Genomic DNA, 18,022 nt, shown 5'->3' with positions numbered 1-18,022 from the left:
TTCGATTCCATTCAGCTCGATGACATATCAACTGCACAGTTGTAGTAAGGAACTACTTTATGGTTGAAAATTAAACTGAGGTCTTTAAGTCAATAAGAAGATCTGGGGCAATCTCTCAGCCTAGTGCAGCATAACTCAAGGCGAGAAGGGTTATCTGTCAACAAAAACCTTCAAGTTCGATTCCATTCAGCTCGAGGGCATATTAAGCACATGGTAGTGTCAAGGATCTACTTTCCAGTAGAATTTTCAAATCTAAGTATTTAAACCGAGGAAAAGACCAAGGTTGACCATGATTTGGCAACAAGAAGCCATCTTCCGATCCAAATTTCGAGCTACGATTTCAATTCCATGAAAAAGGATATCATTGCAAGACTGACTCAACTTCGCGACGGAGGAGTCATCCACAATTCAATTTAACATGGAGTTATTCCTAATTGCAATATCAAAGTCAATTTTCAACTCCACAAGGGAGGATATTAGACTCAGAGACACCATCATACCGAACGAAAATTTGTGTTCTTTTATCTTTGTCCTATTTTTCGTTACACGAAAAAGGACAAAGAGGGGCAGCTGTAGACACTCATTTTCGTCCAGAGTTTTTTTTTATATAATGTATAGTTTTGAAAACGGTTTTCGAATATATATATATTATATAGTTTTAAATTTTTTTTGAAAACATATATATAATATATAGTTTTTGAAAACATTTTGAAAATATATATAATATATAATTTTTGAAAAAAATTTGAAAATATATATATATAATATATAGTTTTTGAAAATATTGTTGAAAATGTATATAATATATAGTTTTAAAAATATTTTTGAAAATATATATAGTTTTGCAAACATTTTGAAAATATATATAATATATGGTTTTGAAAACATTTTGAAAACACATATATAATATATAGTTTTTTAAAACATTTTGAAAATAAATATATAACATATAATTTTGGAAAACCTTTTTGAAAATATATAATATTTTAAAAATGTTTTTAAAAAAACATTTTGAAAATGTTTTCGAAAATTTGTATATGGGTTTTGAAATAATTAATTTTTTAGTATATGGTTTTTATTTATATCATATTTACTTATTAATTTAATTTAATTTTTATTTTAATTTGGTCTAGGTTTATTTCAGTCCAGAAACAGGGTCCAACCGGGTAGCCTAACCCCAGTAGACCTGGTTTAGCCCAAAGGAAATTAGGGTTTCGTAATGAGAAAGGGCATCGCATAGGAGAGTACGTGCAGGTCACGCGCCAACACATTTCGTAAACCGACCGGGATTTTCGCAAGGTCAGTGTAACAATCTGCACGAACAGTACTCGGTCGAACGTCCAACGAAAGAATCGGGCGGAGAACCCACCAATCTCGGAGCAACAACGATTGGATTCCAACCTATAAAAGCTTCCAACCAAGCTGTGGACAGGACACAACGGAACAAGAAAGAACAACGAAAAAACACCGACACAACGGGAAGCAACATACAACAATCCAACAAAAAGCTACACAACAACACAACCAACTAGAAACCATATCCGAAAGCAACAAAGAAAATAAAAATCAGCGCGTGTGTTGATGTTAGCTCGAGAGAAGAGGAGCCGTCGGAAAGCGAAGAGACGTCGATTTCTAGGTAAAAAATCGAAACTTTGGGCGTAGATCTATGCATATAGGGTTTTTTAGGACGAATAGGTTTCGGTTTTATGATTATAGGGTTAAGGTGAGCATTTTGGTAAGTTTGGATTTTTTCAGCCATCGGAGGCGGTGGTTGGAGCGACGGCCGGCGGCGTCCGGGCGATGGTTAGTCACCAGAGTGAAGGATGGGTTTCAACCGGATGAGGGAGAGAGGGAGAGAGGGAGAGAGAAGGGAGAGAATGTGAGAAATGTGAAATGAGGGAAATGATAATTATTTTGGGTTTAAAGGGCTATTTATAGGGGGACTATTGTGCAATTATGAAATATTTAAATTATTTCCGCAGTCCCTACATTTTTTATATGTAATTCATTTTGCTTACATGTTGTAAATTAGTCCTGGAATTTTAAATCAATTCAATTTTGTCCATGTTTATATTTTCATATTTATGCAATTTAACCCCTAACCTCTTTATTATTTCTTGCAACTCATTTTTTTGCATCGATTTGATCCATAAACTTCAATTTGTTCCAATTTGATCCCTTAAGTTTTATTTATTTCCTTTATTTTATATTTCTAACATTTAACATTTTATATTTCTTTTTTTTTGGAAAAATAACATTTTCTTTTTTCTTTCCTTATTTTTTTTATTTTTTTAAAATTTAACATTTAACATTTTTTTATTTCTTTTAAAATCTGATATTTTCCTTATTTCATTCCATTTTATTTTATTTTCTCTTTTTATAGTTTTACTTTATTATTATTATTATTTTCATTTTTCTATCTAACCTTTTTTGTTTAATAAATATATATATATATTTTTTATTTTTACAATCTAACATTCTTTGACTTTTTTAGAGGTAATTTCAATCGATCAAAGGTAAGTAATTCGAATCGAGTCTTTAAATTTTAATTTTCACAATTAAGACAACCGACAAATTAAATGGTACCGAAAGGGCGGTTCAAGAGTGCTAATCCTTCTTTGACTGTAACCGACTCCCGAATCCAACATATTTATGGTAAAACACAGATCATGTAAGATGGTGTTCGATCAACCTAAATATTTTTAAATGGTCGGTGGTGACTCTAACGTTTTTATTCAAATCGAAGCCCAATTCTAGGCCCACCCTAAATACGGTTGCGACAACACCCAAAAAAATTAACAATCGAAAAACATCATCAACCAAGTAGCATCAATTTTTGGGAAATTAAATAAAGAATGCATTAATATTATTTCATGTTATGATATCATGATGGAGTATAGTATGTTGAAAGTTTGGGAAATGAAGGTATTGAATTGAGTCACAAAGTGTTAGTGTGTTCTCACATATCAATGTATGAGTTCTCTATGCCTATGATATGCTTTTAAGAGATTATGTATGAATATTTGACTGATAATATGATAATTGGTTAACATTTGAACTAGTGTAATTGAAATGCTAGTAAGAAAATATTATGAATATAATATATGTCCTTTTCTTGAATGCCATGTTAGATGGTGATGATAAGATGTATGTTATAATGCTAGATATATGAACTCATGAGGCTCATATTGCATTAAGAAAATTATTTATGCCATGTTAAATGTGTGTATGTCTTGATGAAATGGATTTCTCATCCGTCATTTTGGATTAGGTATGACTAAATACATATAAAATTGTCATTTTAAAAAAATCTTTTTGAAAATTCTCACGGGGAAAGGTAATTTTAGATGTATGTATTTGAAACTGAATAAAAAAATTGCTTTAATAAGTTAGAAAATCACCTCGTTAATTATCGAGATATGAAAATATAATACCTCAAAAACAACTTTAGAAAATTTTCTGATGTTTGATGATTATAAATTTTTTTCGATATATTATTTTTACATTTAAAATTTTGAGAATTCGATTAATTTTATTTTGCATTATAGATTAAAGAATAATTGCTATTGGATAATTGTTCGAGGACTAAAATGTGATAAATAAAGACTTTAGTGACAAAGAGAAAAGATTAATGGTTAAAAGCTTTACTAAACCGTGTGATGATTAGTTTAAAGAGTAAAAGATGGCGGACTAGCTTTGTGAGTTTACCATTATTCTTTTGATTATCTAATTATTCAATTCAGCTCAAATAGAGCAAACCCTAAGTTTCGTCCTAAAAACTATGGGGTAAAATAAGCAAATAGGTGAGCTTCTTTCATCATCTTATTCCCCAAAAACCACCTTTGTAGAGATTAAACTTTAAACCCTAATTCTTTCTCTATGGTTCAAGTTTAATTAGCCACCCATATTGAAAAGTAAATATACATTTAAAATCCTTATTTTACAAACTTTCATTTAGTAACCTCAATCTCGAGATGCAAGTAAGTTAATTTTAAGGGTAAAGTATATAAATGGTCACTAAACTTTTTAGATGCTTGCATTTAGGTCCCCCAACTTTTAAAACTTGCAATACAATCACCAAACATTTAGTTCATTTGCAATATGATCCTGACGTAACGACCGTTTCACTGTCGTTAGGGTAAATTATATAAATGGTCACTGAACTTTTTAGACACTTGCATTTAAGTCCCCCAACTTTTAAAACTTGCAACACAGTCATTAATTACATTCTAAACCCCAAATTCTAAAATACTTCAATTACATTCTAAACCTCAAATTCCAAAAACACTTCAATTACATGCCCAAACCCAAATTCATAATTCATTCTCAAAATCTGCCATAACAAATTAAACTTGAAGCAACAACCCAAAACCCTCAAAACATAACCCTAAATGCTAAATTTCCCCACCAATTAACCCACCATAATAAAAAATCATTTAGTTCATTTTGGGTCCATAATAATAAGTGATTATGTTGGGTTTAGGATTTAAAAGTTAGATTTAACCAACTATAAGTGAACAATACTCAATTCGATTCAAAAAAATTATTTTTCAACTTGAATTGATTCAAAAAATTTGATATAAATTTAATTTGAGTTGTAACATTATAAACTCAACTTAAAAAATTTTCAAGTGAAAATCGAGTTGTAAAATACAACTCGAATATCTCAAAATGTTTAGTAATTAGTGGATTAATTTTTAAGTTTGAGTCAAGTCCCTTGACTCTGTATGATATATGTATATCACATATGGAAAAAATATGAAGAAATATATGTATTGTATATGGTTAAAAAACTATTTAAACTAGAATCAAATATCATTATAGTATTATAAATATTTATAATTAAATTTAAATAGAAACTTGAAAATTCAATTCGACTTGATTTAAATTTTATAAACTCAAATCGAAAAAATTTCAAGCCAACTATTTTATAAGTTGAACTGAATTAGAATCAAATAATATTATAATATGATAAATATTTATAATTAAATTTAAACAGAAACTAAAAAATTCAATTCAATTCGAATTGATTTAAATTTTATAAACTCAAATTGAAAAAAATTCGAGTCAAATATTTTATAAACTGAATTGAGTATTTAGGTCCAACATAACCCTAAACTCAACATAATCACTTATTGTTCACTTATAGTTGGTTAATATTTTTTGAAATGATTATGTTCTGAGGGTTTAGGGTTGCTGCTTCAAGTTCAGTTTGTTATGGCAGATTTTGAGAATGGATTATGAATTCGAGATTAGGTATGTAATTGAAGTATTTTGGAATTTGAGGTTTAGAATGTAATTGAAACATTTTGGATTTTAGGGTTTAGAATGTAATTGATGATTGTGTTGCAAGTTTTAAAAGTTGGGGATCTAAATGAAAGCGTCTGAAAAGTTCAGTGACCATTTATATAATTTACCCTAACGATAGTGAAACGACCGTTACGTCGGGGATCATATTGTAAACGAACTAAATATTTGGTGACTGTATTGCAAGTTTTAAAAGATGAGAGACCTAAATGCAAGCATCTGAAAAATTTAGTGACCATTTATATATTTTACTCTAATTTTAAATTTAGGAATTGAAAGGGTTAAAGTGATAAAAAAAAACTTTAATCTGAGTATGTCACATCATTACTTTAGTGATATAAAACATATTAAATTATCATTTTGAAGTGAACTGATACATGTCACATCATCATTCGAGTTACTTAACATATACCAAACAACAAATTTAAACATATGTCAAAAAGTTACGTTAACAATATGTGTTTAACGTTAGTTAACTAACAATTTTCGTCTAATAAAGATTATTTTAACCAAAAATTAAAATATTGAGATTAAAATGCTCAAAAAAGAAGAAGAGTCAAAGTGATTATTTGTGCAAAAGTTGAGGGTTAACCACTAAATTAAAACCTTTTTTTATTTTCAAATATTTTATAATTCTTTTTGAATATTTTAAGATTATAATTAAATTAATAAATATTAAATCTTTTATTATGTGGATTTAAAAAGTTATCATATATTTTATCAAATAATCATTTAACGGATAATGATTAAAAATATTGTAAAAGTTTTAATAATAATTTTATAAAATTTTAAAAAAAATAAAAAAGTACGAATAATTAGGTTGTTCATAGGTGTAATTTAGTCTAGTTTATTTTTATTTGTTTTATTACATTTTTTTCTCATTAAAATGAAGAAAAATTCTGGAAAGAGTAGTCAACTACACCTCTAATTAGTAAGGCACCCCAAATTCCTTTATTTCTTCAGAAATCAAAATAATAAACAATTTGGCTACACTCCCTTTACAAAATTCCTCCTCTTATAAACCCTCGTTGTGGAACTGACCATAATTTTAATTTTTCTTAGTTTCAAGGGACGGGGGTATCCCTATACATGCCTTTTCCCGTCACCCATCGTCAAGAAGATTTCATATATTTCGTCTTTTGCCTTTAAAGAATACCCTTGTTTATCTGATATCCAGTGTAGGGTTTGTTTTTCTTTTTTTCTATTTGGGTTGTTCACGTTTCATATTTACTTAATTTCCAAATGGATGTGTCGCTTAGCTGATAGCAGCAAATATGCTCTATTTAAGGTCAGTATTTCGCTTTTCCCTTTAATTGTTTGTTTTCATTCGATTATATATCTGGTTTTCTGCTGCGTAGCTTGTTTAGTGCTTCATTTACTTTTTTTTTTTTTGCTTTTGGGTCAGTGGCATTCGCTAATATTATGCTTAGTATGTGTTAATTGCTAATTTGCTTCTGTTTTCATTTAATTGCTACGCTATACTTTGCTTTGATTTAGTTTTAGTGTTGGGTTTACGATATATTTTTTATATTTCTTTTAGTGCTTGAATTGATAGTAAATTAGTACATTTTGTGTGTGTGTGTGGATATAGGGATCTTTGGAGAAGGCATAGGAGGAAGGTTTTGGTTACAGCAGGTGTTTTTGGAAGTGGGTATTTGTTGTATAAGCTATATGACGCTCACAAACGTAGGCTTACTGATTTGGAAAGGCAACTTGCAAGAGAGAGGGAAAACGATGAATTCATTAAAGCCCAGTAAGATCGATCAAAACTGTTATGATCTTTGTGGAACAAATCTCTCTATTGGTTCTTATGTTTTCTGGTTTTTGTAACGTTGACAGAATGCAAGTCCATTTTGACAGCATTCAACGAATTGCTGATACAACAACATTGCCTCATGCAATGCATTATTTAAGTTGTCGGATAGATGAAGATTTGAACCTTTCACGTCTTACAGATAGACTGATGAAAGGGAAGGATCAGCCCAACAGTTTGTCTTCTTCAGAGAAACTTGAATTATGGGACAGACTCAAAATTTTAAGTAAGATTCTGTTGCTTATTGTTTTCTTAGCGTTTTGCTGCTCTTGATTTTATAAATTGCAAGTTCTTATGCCATGTTGCGTCTAACACTCTAATCTTTCATATTGATAGCTGATTTGATTTTTTTTTTTCCAGGTTTTACAAGGATGGTGGTGTCAATATGGGCGGTAACAATTCTCAGTTTATATATTAGAGTTCAAGTCAACATTCTAGGAAGACATTTATATATTGATACTGCACGTGGTCTTGGAAGCTCTCATTTACTTGTAAGATCACTAATTTTTTATCCGTAATGCTTGATAATATGTTCAATTCATAAATTGTTAACTGCAAATGATTCTGGAACCATATCAACTTTCAACTTTTACCACTTTATCTGGTGCAATTACTCAGAGTATTATTAAGTCTAAATTTCTCACTTTAGTGCTAGTTGGTATATCCACCTGATTTCGTTTTAGTTGCCTCAATTGTTTGAGAAACAAAGTATCTCTTTTTGATTTTTTTTTCTTTCAAATTTTCAATAAGCTGATTTATTGAGGTGGAATGATCATGACTTGGGCTTCTACTTTTGAAAATGTTTATATTCAAATTTGAGGGAGGGGTTTTAATTTTTTTTGGGGTTTGGGGGGTGTTCAGGCATTTGGAAGAGCATAAGTAAATTCATGTGCTTTTTAAACCTAAATCATACCCATCAGATGTTGGAACTAGTAAGTGGTTTGTGTCATGCATGTCACTTGAACTATTCATTATTTGGAACTTGGCTTTGAATATGTGTGTGTGCGCACGCCTGTGTTACTTAGATTAAGTGTACTAGTTCAAACACCTATTTGTGTGTCCACTCCCTTATTTTCTGGTGGTTTGCCTTGCCTTTCCTTCTAGGTTTTAAGCTTCAAATTTTCGTATCTTAAAAGAGTTTCTTTCAGTGACATAGAGAAAGTTTACAGACACAAAACCTATAATAGTTTTGATTTCATAAATATTACTAGCTGAAGGCTTATCTGAACCTTCATATTGCTCCTAGCACTTTTGTTATTGAAGGCTATATTCTTGTCCTAAACTATTATTGTTATTCACCTTATATATTGTCTTCGTAAGCCTGAAAACACCAAAACTACCCATCAGGATTGAACGAAACAACTATCAACTAAGAGAAAATGATAAATCAAAAGGGATGAAGATGGTTCTTTTAAGTATTTCTATTTAGTCAATAATCTCATACATGAAGTTTTTAAGAAGTCGGTACTTATAATAATTTTTTACTCAATGTAGTTTGAATGGTTATTTGGGTACTAACATGTGAACTTAATTTTTGCATAATCCTTTATCTAAGCCTGTTGGGAGTGTATGTGAAAATATTAAGATAGTAATGAGACTTCAATTCATACTAGGTGCCGAGTCTTATAGCCACAGTGTTGACCATAGAAATAAATAATACTTGTATGTGTTAACTGAGGTTGTAATCGACTTGACCTTCTTATCTTCATCACTTTCCCCCCCTTTTTCTATGTGATTGTGAGTGTTCATTATTTTTGTATTGTTTAAGCCATCATCTTATTGGTAGGTAATATCACTGAATATTCTCATTGTCGATTTCTGTCATTTCTCCCAGTATCTTTTGTCCCCATAAATCTTAGTTATGATCTTTCTGGCGTCTTTGATTATCTTACTCCCTGGACATGGTCTTTGTGCCTTTCATGCAGGAGGATGCTGATCTCATTGACAGGGATGACCAGCAAAACTTTCTGGCAAGTGCTGACTTTCTTGCCAGTCATGGCTTGCCAAAATTGATTTCCTCTATGCAGACAGCAGCTACAGAAGTTTTGAAAGCGTACGTGGTTCTCCAATTCTTTATCTATTCATTTTGGTTTATTATTCTTTGATTAGCTTTTTTGCAAGTCTAAACTAGAGAAGGATTAGATATGTAAATATTTTACCGAAGAACATAGCTATAAATGAGAGAAATATAGGAAAATTATTTATATAGCGAGCCCAAATTGGTTTTTACGTTAGGACTTGATTGAGGTTAGCATTTTCAATCATCCATCTTCAAATAAGGTATGTTATGTCAATTTGATCTTCCAGTTTAAGGAGTAACCCATTCACATTCCTTCTCCTAATCAAGAAGGATTTACACTGTACTGTATAATCTATACCCTATAAGAAAATGAATGTGGAAAATCTTTTGAACTGACAATAATGGATATGATTGGTCATTATATTTTTAAATTGCTGGTTTAAATTTTATAATTAAATTATTAGTATTATTTTGTAAATTGCCATTTTAAGATTTTATCATTTAAATAAAAACTCTTCTTCTATTGAAAGACTTTCATTATTGTTTAGTATGGTTGTAAATTGCCATTTTTAGATATTATCATTCAAATATTAACAAGATTTATCCTGTTTATAAAATAGAAATCAAGCTTAATTAAATAAATTTATTTTATAAATAAAAATGAGTTAAGGTTTACCTGAAAATGTTTCTTCGAAATTTTCTATTAATGTAAAAAGTACTACTCTTTATGTTATTGTGATATGTAATATATACGGAACATTTTTAAAGTTGTTTAGAATTCAGTTTATTTTTTAATTTCATTTTTTTATGTTATGTGACTATATATTTGATATATAATTATTATTTGAAAGTTGTCAACTTTATATTCTACACCTTAAACGAACTTTACATGATAATATGAATGTTATTAATTTCATATATTATTTTTTTGGGGCATGGTATTAATTTTAAATATTTGTACAAAATACAACTATGTATTCATTTATATGATTATTATTTAAAATATAGAACAAGTATTTACTTGTAGGGTATGTGACAGAAAACTTCTGAGGTGCAAAGCACGTACAAGGACTGAAAAATGTAATGACACCGACTATCGTGACTTGTGTGATGCTTCTATTCCCAAAAGTTGATAGCCAAACCTAATGTCCTTGAATGACGGATTTCTGATATTGTTCAAAACTCTTCAGATTATGTACTCTTGCTTGAGTTTACTCTATTACCCTTTTCACTAATGAGGAATGTGATATGTCCTCTAAATATTTAGACCACGAGAGAATAAATTCAAAATGGTTAGGAGCCAAAACATGAAAGTGAAATATACATCAAGCGTAATCCTTTGAGAAAACTTCCTGAACTGTATGACATTCCCTGCTAAGATACAAGATCTATTTGCATTCACTTTAATATTCAGAAGATACTACTACCATGTAACTTCTTTTTTCCCCTGAAATCTGTATGATAGAATGCTTCATGATTTGTCTTAGATTATGAAGGACATAGGGTGAACATTAAAGTTTCCTCACATGGCTTGGAATTTTGCGACCTTGCAGAAAGCAGTTGAGGGACTTCTTCAATACTGCAATACTTCATCAAACTATCATGCAGATACTTGACATGTTCCTTAGCATGGGAAGTCCTCATCACTGGGTGGACTGTTTGATGCCCGAGGACCCAAGATTACACAAGCTTGCCAAAACATCCAGCAGTGATAAAACAAAACCTCCTGAGTTTACACAATTTGATCAACTTATGGTTGAGACACGAGAAGTACTTTCAAGGTATCATTAGTACATTGGCGTAGAAAATATTGTTTTATTGTGCTTTCTGTTTAGCAATTTACGAGTCTTAGAAGTGAATAAGGGGTGGTGTTGTCAATTGCATAGCTACATTCTGTCTCAACAAAGGCTTTAACACCAACCATTCTTATTTAATAATTATATTGTAAAGCATTGCTTGGGGAAAGAGAACGGAAATATTTAAAAAAAATTATGATGCTCAAGTCTTAGATAACTTCCATTATTTTTCTTTTCTACCTTTTCCTTTTATTTTCAACCTTTTTAGGCAAAAAGGAGGGAAGGGGGAAAAGGGTTTGGGGGGCGGGGTGCATACATCAATTTTGGGGCCCTTCGGGGTAATGATTGATTATGTAACCTAGAATATGTAATGAAGGGCTGCCAACATTGTGGAACTTCGAGGACCATACATGGCCTTGTCGGTGTAGGGCTTGGTAAACCTAAGACTTCATGTTTGGGGTTTCTTGGGGATGAGTGACTACTCAATTGTGGTGTATCATTCTTAAAATAATAATAACAATAAAAATAAATGTTGAATTAAAAAAAAAACTAGGAGTAAAGAGTAGGAAGTGAGTGAAGAGAGATGAAAGCTCCCCTTTGTTTAGATTCCGTAAAAAAAAGGAAAGAGAAGAGATAGGAAGAGTAGGGGATAATTTCTTATTTATGTTTTTGTATTGTTATATCCTAGTTAAACAAAGATGTTAAAAGAAACTCCAAAGAGGAACCATTCCTTCCAAATCCTCTCAGTTGGGACTTGGGAAGGTTGTATAAGTCATGAGGGAGAGGAGAATGTTCTGAAAAGGAAAATAAAAAAACTTTAGTTTCCTTAGTAGTGAGATGAAAGGTTAATTAGCAAATAAAGCACAGGTTTTTAATAACCACTATGAGAAGAAACCAGCCTGAGCATGTCAAGTCTTGTTGTCTGGACCACCTGGAGTATACTATTTTCATAATTATCACATCATATTTCAGTCAGACAGATTTCTGATCTCAGGATAATGCTCTGAACGAGAATACCTGCCACAAAGCATATATTTTGTGGCGGTTGGGAATTTTGATGACTATTCTTTCATCCCATATTTCTTCTTTTATTTTGAATTCATTATGGTGGAATCTGACAGACTTTTTCCTTCTTGCCTGTAGTATGTTGAATAGTTGACGTTTAGATTTTAGACTTCAAAAAGAAAAATTGAATTATAGATGTTGCATGTGGTATGTTGAATAGTTGACATTTAGATTTTAGACCTCAAAAAGCAAAATTGAATTATAGATGTTGTCTGAGAACTATTTATGTGCAGCCAAATGTTAATCTCTTGCCGGTAACTTTGTGTGGTGTCAAAGTTTGAAATCTGTTCGTCTTGTGTTGCAGTGCTGAATTTGGTAATGTTGTTGAATTATCATTCAAAGCAGTGACGGAAGCTCTGGAGGAGGATAAGAGCTTTCAATCCGGAGGCAGTCTAACAAATGGGATTCCACTAGCTAGACTTTTGCCACGAATAGCACAGATATGTCCGTCTTTGGTCGAGGAGCCAAGCAAAAACCAGTTTATCCAAATCATACAAAGTGTTCCAGAAGTTGGGCTCTTCTTCACTCTCCTCTATTCCAGTATGTCAGCCTCATAGAGACCATGTTTGTACTCTTAATTCACATTTAATTTACCAAGGGCACCTGCACCAATGCAAAGGTTTAAAATCAAGTTGCTGAAGGAGCTAGTGATTATCCCAGTAGTTTGCATTTTTTTATATGATGTTGGTAACCTGGTGATTTGATTGAAATGTTGCTAAAATAAAGCCTGAGATTGAAGGGAAGGACCATGTATTTCATTGATATGCTGTTTGCTTCTGCCACATTTCTTCTATTAACCCAGGATGAAACTTTGAGCTTCAAAGTACAATTTGAGTTTGAGAATTGATTCTAAATACTAATGTTATACATCATAATTTTTAGCATTTGTTTACAATATGCATATATCAAATATAATAAAAATGTATTTGAAAATAGAATACAATAAAAAATTCATCAATTTGTTTCATCAAATTTCCATCAATTTAATATTGAGAGTTGACGCTAAATACTAATGTTAATCATGTTTTTGTTGAATATGTGTGCTATTTAATTAGGATTAACAAATAAAAGCACCAATACGTAATTCATTGCTTTTCCTTTAGTAAGCCCAATATATTACAATTCATGAAAAATGATAGTTACTGCTAATAATTTGAATTTTGATTAGATTTTTTGACATTAGAGTTTCTTTTTTTTTTAATTTTTATGACAATTTTTTAGCTTAATAATAATACACACCCAACAAACGCAGCTGATAGAACTCGAGACCACTGGGGACATTAGAGTATTCATTTGATTAAACAATTTGTACAAGTATTTGTGAATGAGCATTTCATTGTATAAAAAAGAACCAAGTAAAATCAAAATACAAGTGCTGGGTTTGATGCATATTTAGGATTTAGACGCAGAGACAGATTATCTCATAATTATGACGCATAGATAGGCTATGTCATTATTACAACTTATTGAAAACAAGCTAAGCATGACAACAATTGGAACAAAACCAAGCATGGGATTAAAACTTCAAATCGATACCTTGCTTAGCAAAACCACAGCTTACACTTAGTTCTCAGTTGATACACGGCTTTGCTTCTCCTCTATACCTGACTGAGAGAATCTTCGCCGAAGAACTTCTAGAACATTTTCTATCTTTACATCTTTACGCCTTAGCAAAACCATGGCATGGTAGAGTACATCCGCCATTTCTGAGGCAGTACGTGAACTATCCTCGTTTTCCTCCAGTGTTCGGCACAACTCATCTGCTTCTTCCCTGCATAAGAAAACAGATCAATGTAATTTGCTTCAATAAAATTTAACATGCAAATACCATATACATACTCTTAGACATGCTAAAGACTTAAAGGACACAGGGCACATATCATATACATAAAAATGCTGTACATTAGAGGTTTAACACTCCTTTGTTTGTGATTGGGTTTCCTTTCTGCTGTTCTCTATAGGACACAATTAGCACAGTTAAGGTAAAACTAACTATACCGGATTTTTGAGCACAACAAGTTTTCATCGCTTAAGAGTCGTTTAGTCCATGAGGGCTTTCCATGTTGCCCTGCTAACTCTATTTCTCTTTTGGAAATTGTAGATTCTAATGAGTATAAAGTTGTCAATGCCAGGTTAATTTCTTCAACCTGAAAATACAGACTATGTTAATTATGAATTTGCAAGTGACACCATATAATGTAATTTTGAAGTACGAATAAATGATTGTGACGATTTTGTTAAACACGAGAGCTGCTTACTTCTTGCTCCTTTAACAAATCACTTATTGATGTGAAATAGCATGTCTCTGACCCTGTGTGGCAGGTAGGGCCATCCGGCTTCCCAAGGTAAATTATCTAAAGGAGAAGTTTCAGTTATGTCAAACTTAATACATTAAGCAATCAATAAAAATTCCAAACAGAACATAGATTTAGAACGAACAGAATCACGATCACAATCAACAAATACGTCATGAATGTTGATGAAATTATTGGAAGTTTCTCCCTTTGTCCACAATGTTGCCCGTGATCGACTGAAGAACGTTGCCTTCCTAGAAGAGATTGTTGTAGCTAGTGCATCCCTGTTGACAAAGCCTTGCATTAATATGGCTCCCGTATCAACATTTTGAGCTATAGCCACTGCTAAACCTTTGTCATCCCATTTTATACTGTCCAACAATGTATCAACCTATAATTAAAAAATTTACATATTTAGGTCATTCTACTTAGATGTGTAGATTTTCAAAATATGAAGAAGCATGAAAAGAACATAAATAAAACAAATATAAATGAGCTAGCATACAAAGCACTTATTCACAATAAGCACACTTATATACAGTGCAAAAAACTACATACATGCTATATTAGGAAGTATTCCTAAATGCAAAATTAAAAGCTACTATCATTTGCTTCAATATCCCTCTTTTTTAAAAAAAGAAGAGATTCAAAGCAATAGTCAAATCCCCCAAAAAGAAATCCTATTACTTGCATTGATTTCTAGTCTATAGTTGACACCCAGGTCCAGAGTTCAAACCCTAGATGCATATTCTAAATGCATATCACCAGATGCAGCTCAAGAAATAATTGAACACAAATTGCTAAGCAATTGGACTCCTTCAAGGGATGGCTAACAGATGGATTGGAAGCCAAACCATCGATCCCTTCCCTATATTTAGTTTCCCATATATGTAACAATCAGTACTATACAGTAAAAGATAGTGACCTGACATATACCGGTTAATTCATTGGCACTAGTCAAAACACAGACATAAAAAAAGGAGTGCTAAAGTAGGAACTAGGAATAGTAACAACATTATTTACTATTTTTGTGGCCTGCAAATGCCAGATTAACTTAACAATAGAAATTCAGGATCAAATATTAGCATGAGATATGGAAAAGAAGCCCGAATTCGTAGTTAGTCAATGTCAGTAACTCACACCAAACGTATTCATAGAGGTATGTATGATTATATAGTATTTCACAATCTGGCCACCAGAATAAGGCAGAAAAATATTTCACACTTTTCTAGTTAGGATCAGAGATAAACCTGTCTAAAGTCTATGCTTTGCAAAATATTTAATCAACAAATGGCTTGATAGAGTAAAAAACAGCCAGATAATTCTACTAAAATCAGTTGGCTGATTCATCAAGAAAATGCACATCAAAACATACCTTTGATTGAAAGTTGATATCTTTCTCAAATTTCCTCAAGGAAGCCAAAAAAATAGCGTTCTTTTTATTTTTGTTGAATCCACCACAAACACCAGCAGGAAAGAAGCTAGAGGCTTTGAAAGAAACTCTTACAGGTTGAATACAAGGGAGAGATGACATAGCCATTGAAACTTCAAATTTAAATTGGCTATATTCCAGTTACGTCTATGTCAAGCTGAAAATAAAAATGGGAAACCAACATTACTAAAAAACTAACATCCAGAAGAATGTTACTAATTTAATTTAGTGAAAACGATTCAGTTTCATATAAATGCAAAAACGATTAAAAAAACAAGACATTGTTTGAACCGCAACAAGGAGGGAAATCAAGCTGTAGCTGAGATTGAAAAGAAGGAAAAACACTTTATAGTTTATATTGCTTCAAGAGAACGAACCATATGGGAAGGAATCAAAATTGATAACTAACAGATATAGAACCACTTTGAGAACACAGAGAAGAGAATGGGGTGTAAAATGTTAACATATAAGAAAATCAAAATAAGGGAAACCGTTATGGCGTTATCGTATAGGGATAACAAAGCAATGGAGTGTATTCACAGATTTAAATCTTGTGAAGTTGCTAAACCCGAACTCGCAACAAATCCTTAACTTGAAAATAACATAAGGGCATTTTCAAATATAGGAACTAAAATACAATCCATGTATACTTACATAAAATCTTTGACTGACCTGGTATCACAAACACACACACACACACACACGCAAAGGATAAAAACCCAATCAAGTGTTTTAATAGCTACTAGATTTTGAAGCAAATTAACTATACCGGTGAAGAAATCACCTTCTAAAAGGAATATGCTTTCTATTTTTTAAGCGTTAATGATAATTATTAACAAAATATTCATCACGAAATTAAAACATCATAAGACAGCATAATTTAAATTGCTAAATATATACTCAAGCTAGGGGGGGGGGGAAATCATATTTTAAATCGAATATAACAACAATGAAACCAATCCGAAAACAAATGCAGAAATTTACAGCTACCCAAAACTTCAAATGATTAATAAGCCTATAGGATAATGGAAATAGAGAGACCCCTTCCAGTTCTTATCTGAATATGAAACCCATGATTGGAACCTACGAATGTTTAATAAGAACGCAAGAGCAACTCGAGACACAAAAAAAATCAAAAATAAAGAAAATGGAGAATGGGGATAGAAGCTAACCGTCGACACTCGATACTCCTGAGCTAAAGCCTCGAGGCAAATTGAAAATGGCATAAAGGAAGGCGACAAGGCAAAGTCATAAAAGTTTACTTCATTGTGAGTAATTTCTTTTAGGGTAAACTAAAGTTATGGTAAAGTATATAAATGATCACTAAACTTTTTAGATATTTAAATTTAGGTTCTCTAACTTTTAAAACTTACAATAAAGTCACCAAATATTTAGTTCGTTTGTAATATGGTCCCGACGTAATGGTCGTTTCACTGCCGTTATGGTAAATTATATAAATAGCCACTGAACTTTTTAGGCACTTGCATTTAGGTCCCCCAACTTTTATAACTTGCAACATAATCATAAATTATATTATAAACCCCAAAATCCAAAATATTTTAATTACATTCTAAACCTCAAATTCCAAAATACTTCAATTACATGCCCAATCCCAAATTCATAATCAATTCTCAAAATCTGTCATAACAAATTGAACTTAAAGCAGCAACCATAAACCCTCAAAACACAATCGTTTCAAAAAAAATTAACCAACTATAAGTAAACAATAAGCGATTATGTTGGGTTTCAGGTTTAGGGTTATGTTGGACCTAAATACTCAATTCAGTTTATAAAATACTTGACTCGAAATTTTTTTGATTTGAGTTTATAAAATTTAAATCAAGTCGAATTGAATTGAATTTTTGAGTTTATATTTAAATTTAATTATAAATATTTATCATATTATAATATTATTTGATTATAATTCAGTTCAGTTTATAAAATAGTTGACTCGAAATTTTTTCGATTTGAGTTTATAAAATTTAAATCAAGTCGAATTGAATTTTCAAGTTTCTATTTAAATTTAATTATAAATATTTATAATACTATAATGATATTTGATTCTAGTTTAAATAGTTTTTTAACCATATACAATACATATATTTCTTCATATTTTTCCATATGTGATATACATATATCATACAGAATCAAAGGGACTTGTATTTACAACTCGATTTTAACTTGAATTTTTTTTAAGTTGAGTTTATGAAATTACAACTCAAAGTCAATTTGTATCAAATTTTTTGAATCAATTCAAGTCCAAAAATAATTTTTCGAATCGAATTGAGTATTGTT

General features: G+C 31.2%; 2 protein-coding genes across 3 annotated transcripts; one reads left to right on the top strand and one right to left on the bottom strand.

The window, feature by feature from the left end:
• Positions 1 to 6,377: 6,377 nt before the first annotated feature.
• Positions 6,378 to 12,882, top strand: LOC120162993 (peroxisome biogenesis protein 3-2-like). The gene is made up of 7 exons (XM_039173029.1): positions 6,378 to 6,595; positions 6,899 to 7,060; positions 7,147 to 7,346; positions 7,481 to 7,611; positions 9,046 to 9,173; positions 10,694 to 10,921; positions 12,306 to 12,882. The coding sequence occupies exons 1-7, from the start codon at positions 6,582 to 6,584 to the stop codon at positions 12,556 to 12,558; spliced, it is 1,116 nt and encodes a 371-aa protein (XP_039028960.1). The 5' UTR covers positions 6,378 to 6,581; the 3' UTR covers positions 12,559 to 12,882.
• A 552-nt stretch (positions 12,883 to 13,434) lies between these two features.
• On the bottom strand, positions 13,435 to 16,969 carry LOC120163016 (histidine biosynthesis bifunctional protein hisIE, chloroplastic-like). 2 transcript variants are annotated; one of them, XM_039173052.1, is made up of 6 exons: positions 16,900 to 16,969; positions 15,671 to 15,884; positions 14,441 to 14,686; positions 14,260 to 14,355; positions 14,000 to 14,148; positions 13,435 to 13,772 (listed from the first exon to the last, which is right to left on the bottom strand). In XM_039173052.1, the coding sequence occupies exons 2-6, from the start codon at positions 15,833 to 15,835 to the stop codon at positions 13,565 to 13,567; spliced, it is 864 nt and encodes a 287-aa protein (XP_039028983.1). In that variant the 5' UTR covers positions 15,836 to 15,884; positions 16,900 to 16,969; the 3' UTR covers positions 13,435 to 13,564. The 2 variants fall into 2 exon arrangements, with proteins under 2 accessions (XP_039028983.1, XP_039028984.1); XM_039173053.1 differs by lacking the exon at positions 16,900 to 16,969 and having other exon boundaries at positions 14,441 to 14,666; positions 15,671 to 15,804.
• Positions 16,970 to 18,022: the final 1,053 nt, after the last annotated feature.

Source organism: Hibiscus syriacus, unplaced genomic scaffold, assembly GCF_006381635.1.
Source record: "Hibiscus syriacus cultivar Baekdansim isolate YM2019G1 unplaced genomic scaffold, ASM638163v2 tig00111427_pilon, whole genome shotgun sequence".
Taxonomy (NCBI): domain Eukaryota; kingdom Viridiplantae; phylum Streptophyta; class Magnoliopsida; order Malvales; family Malvaceae; genus Hibiscus; species Hibiscus syriacus.
Note: the sequence above shows the minus strand (reverse complement) of the source record. Positions and strands in the feature narration are given on the sequence as shown.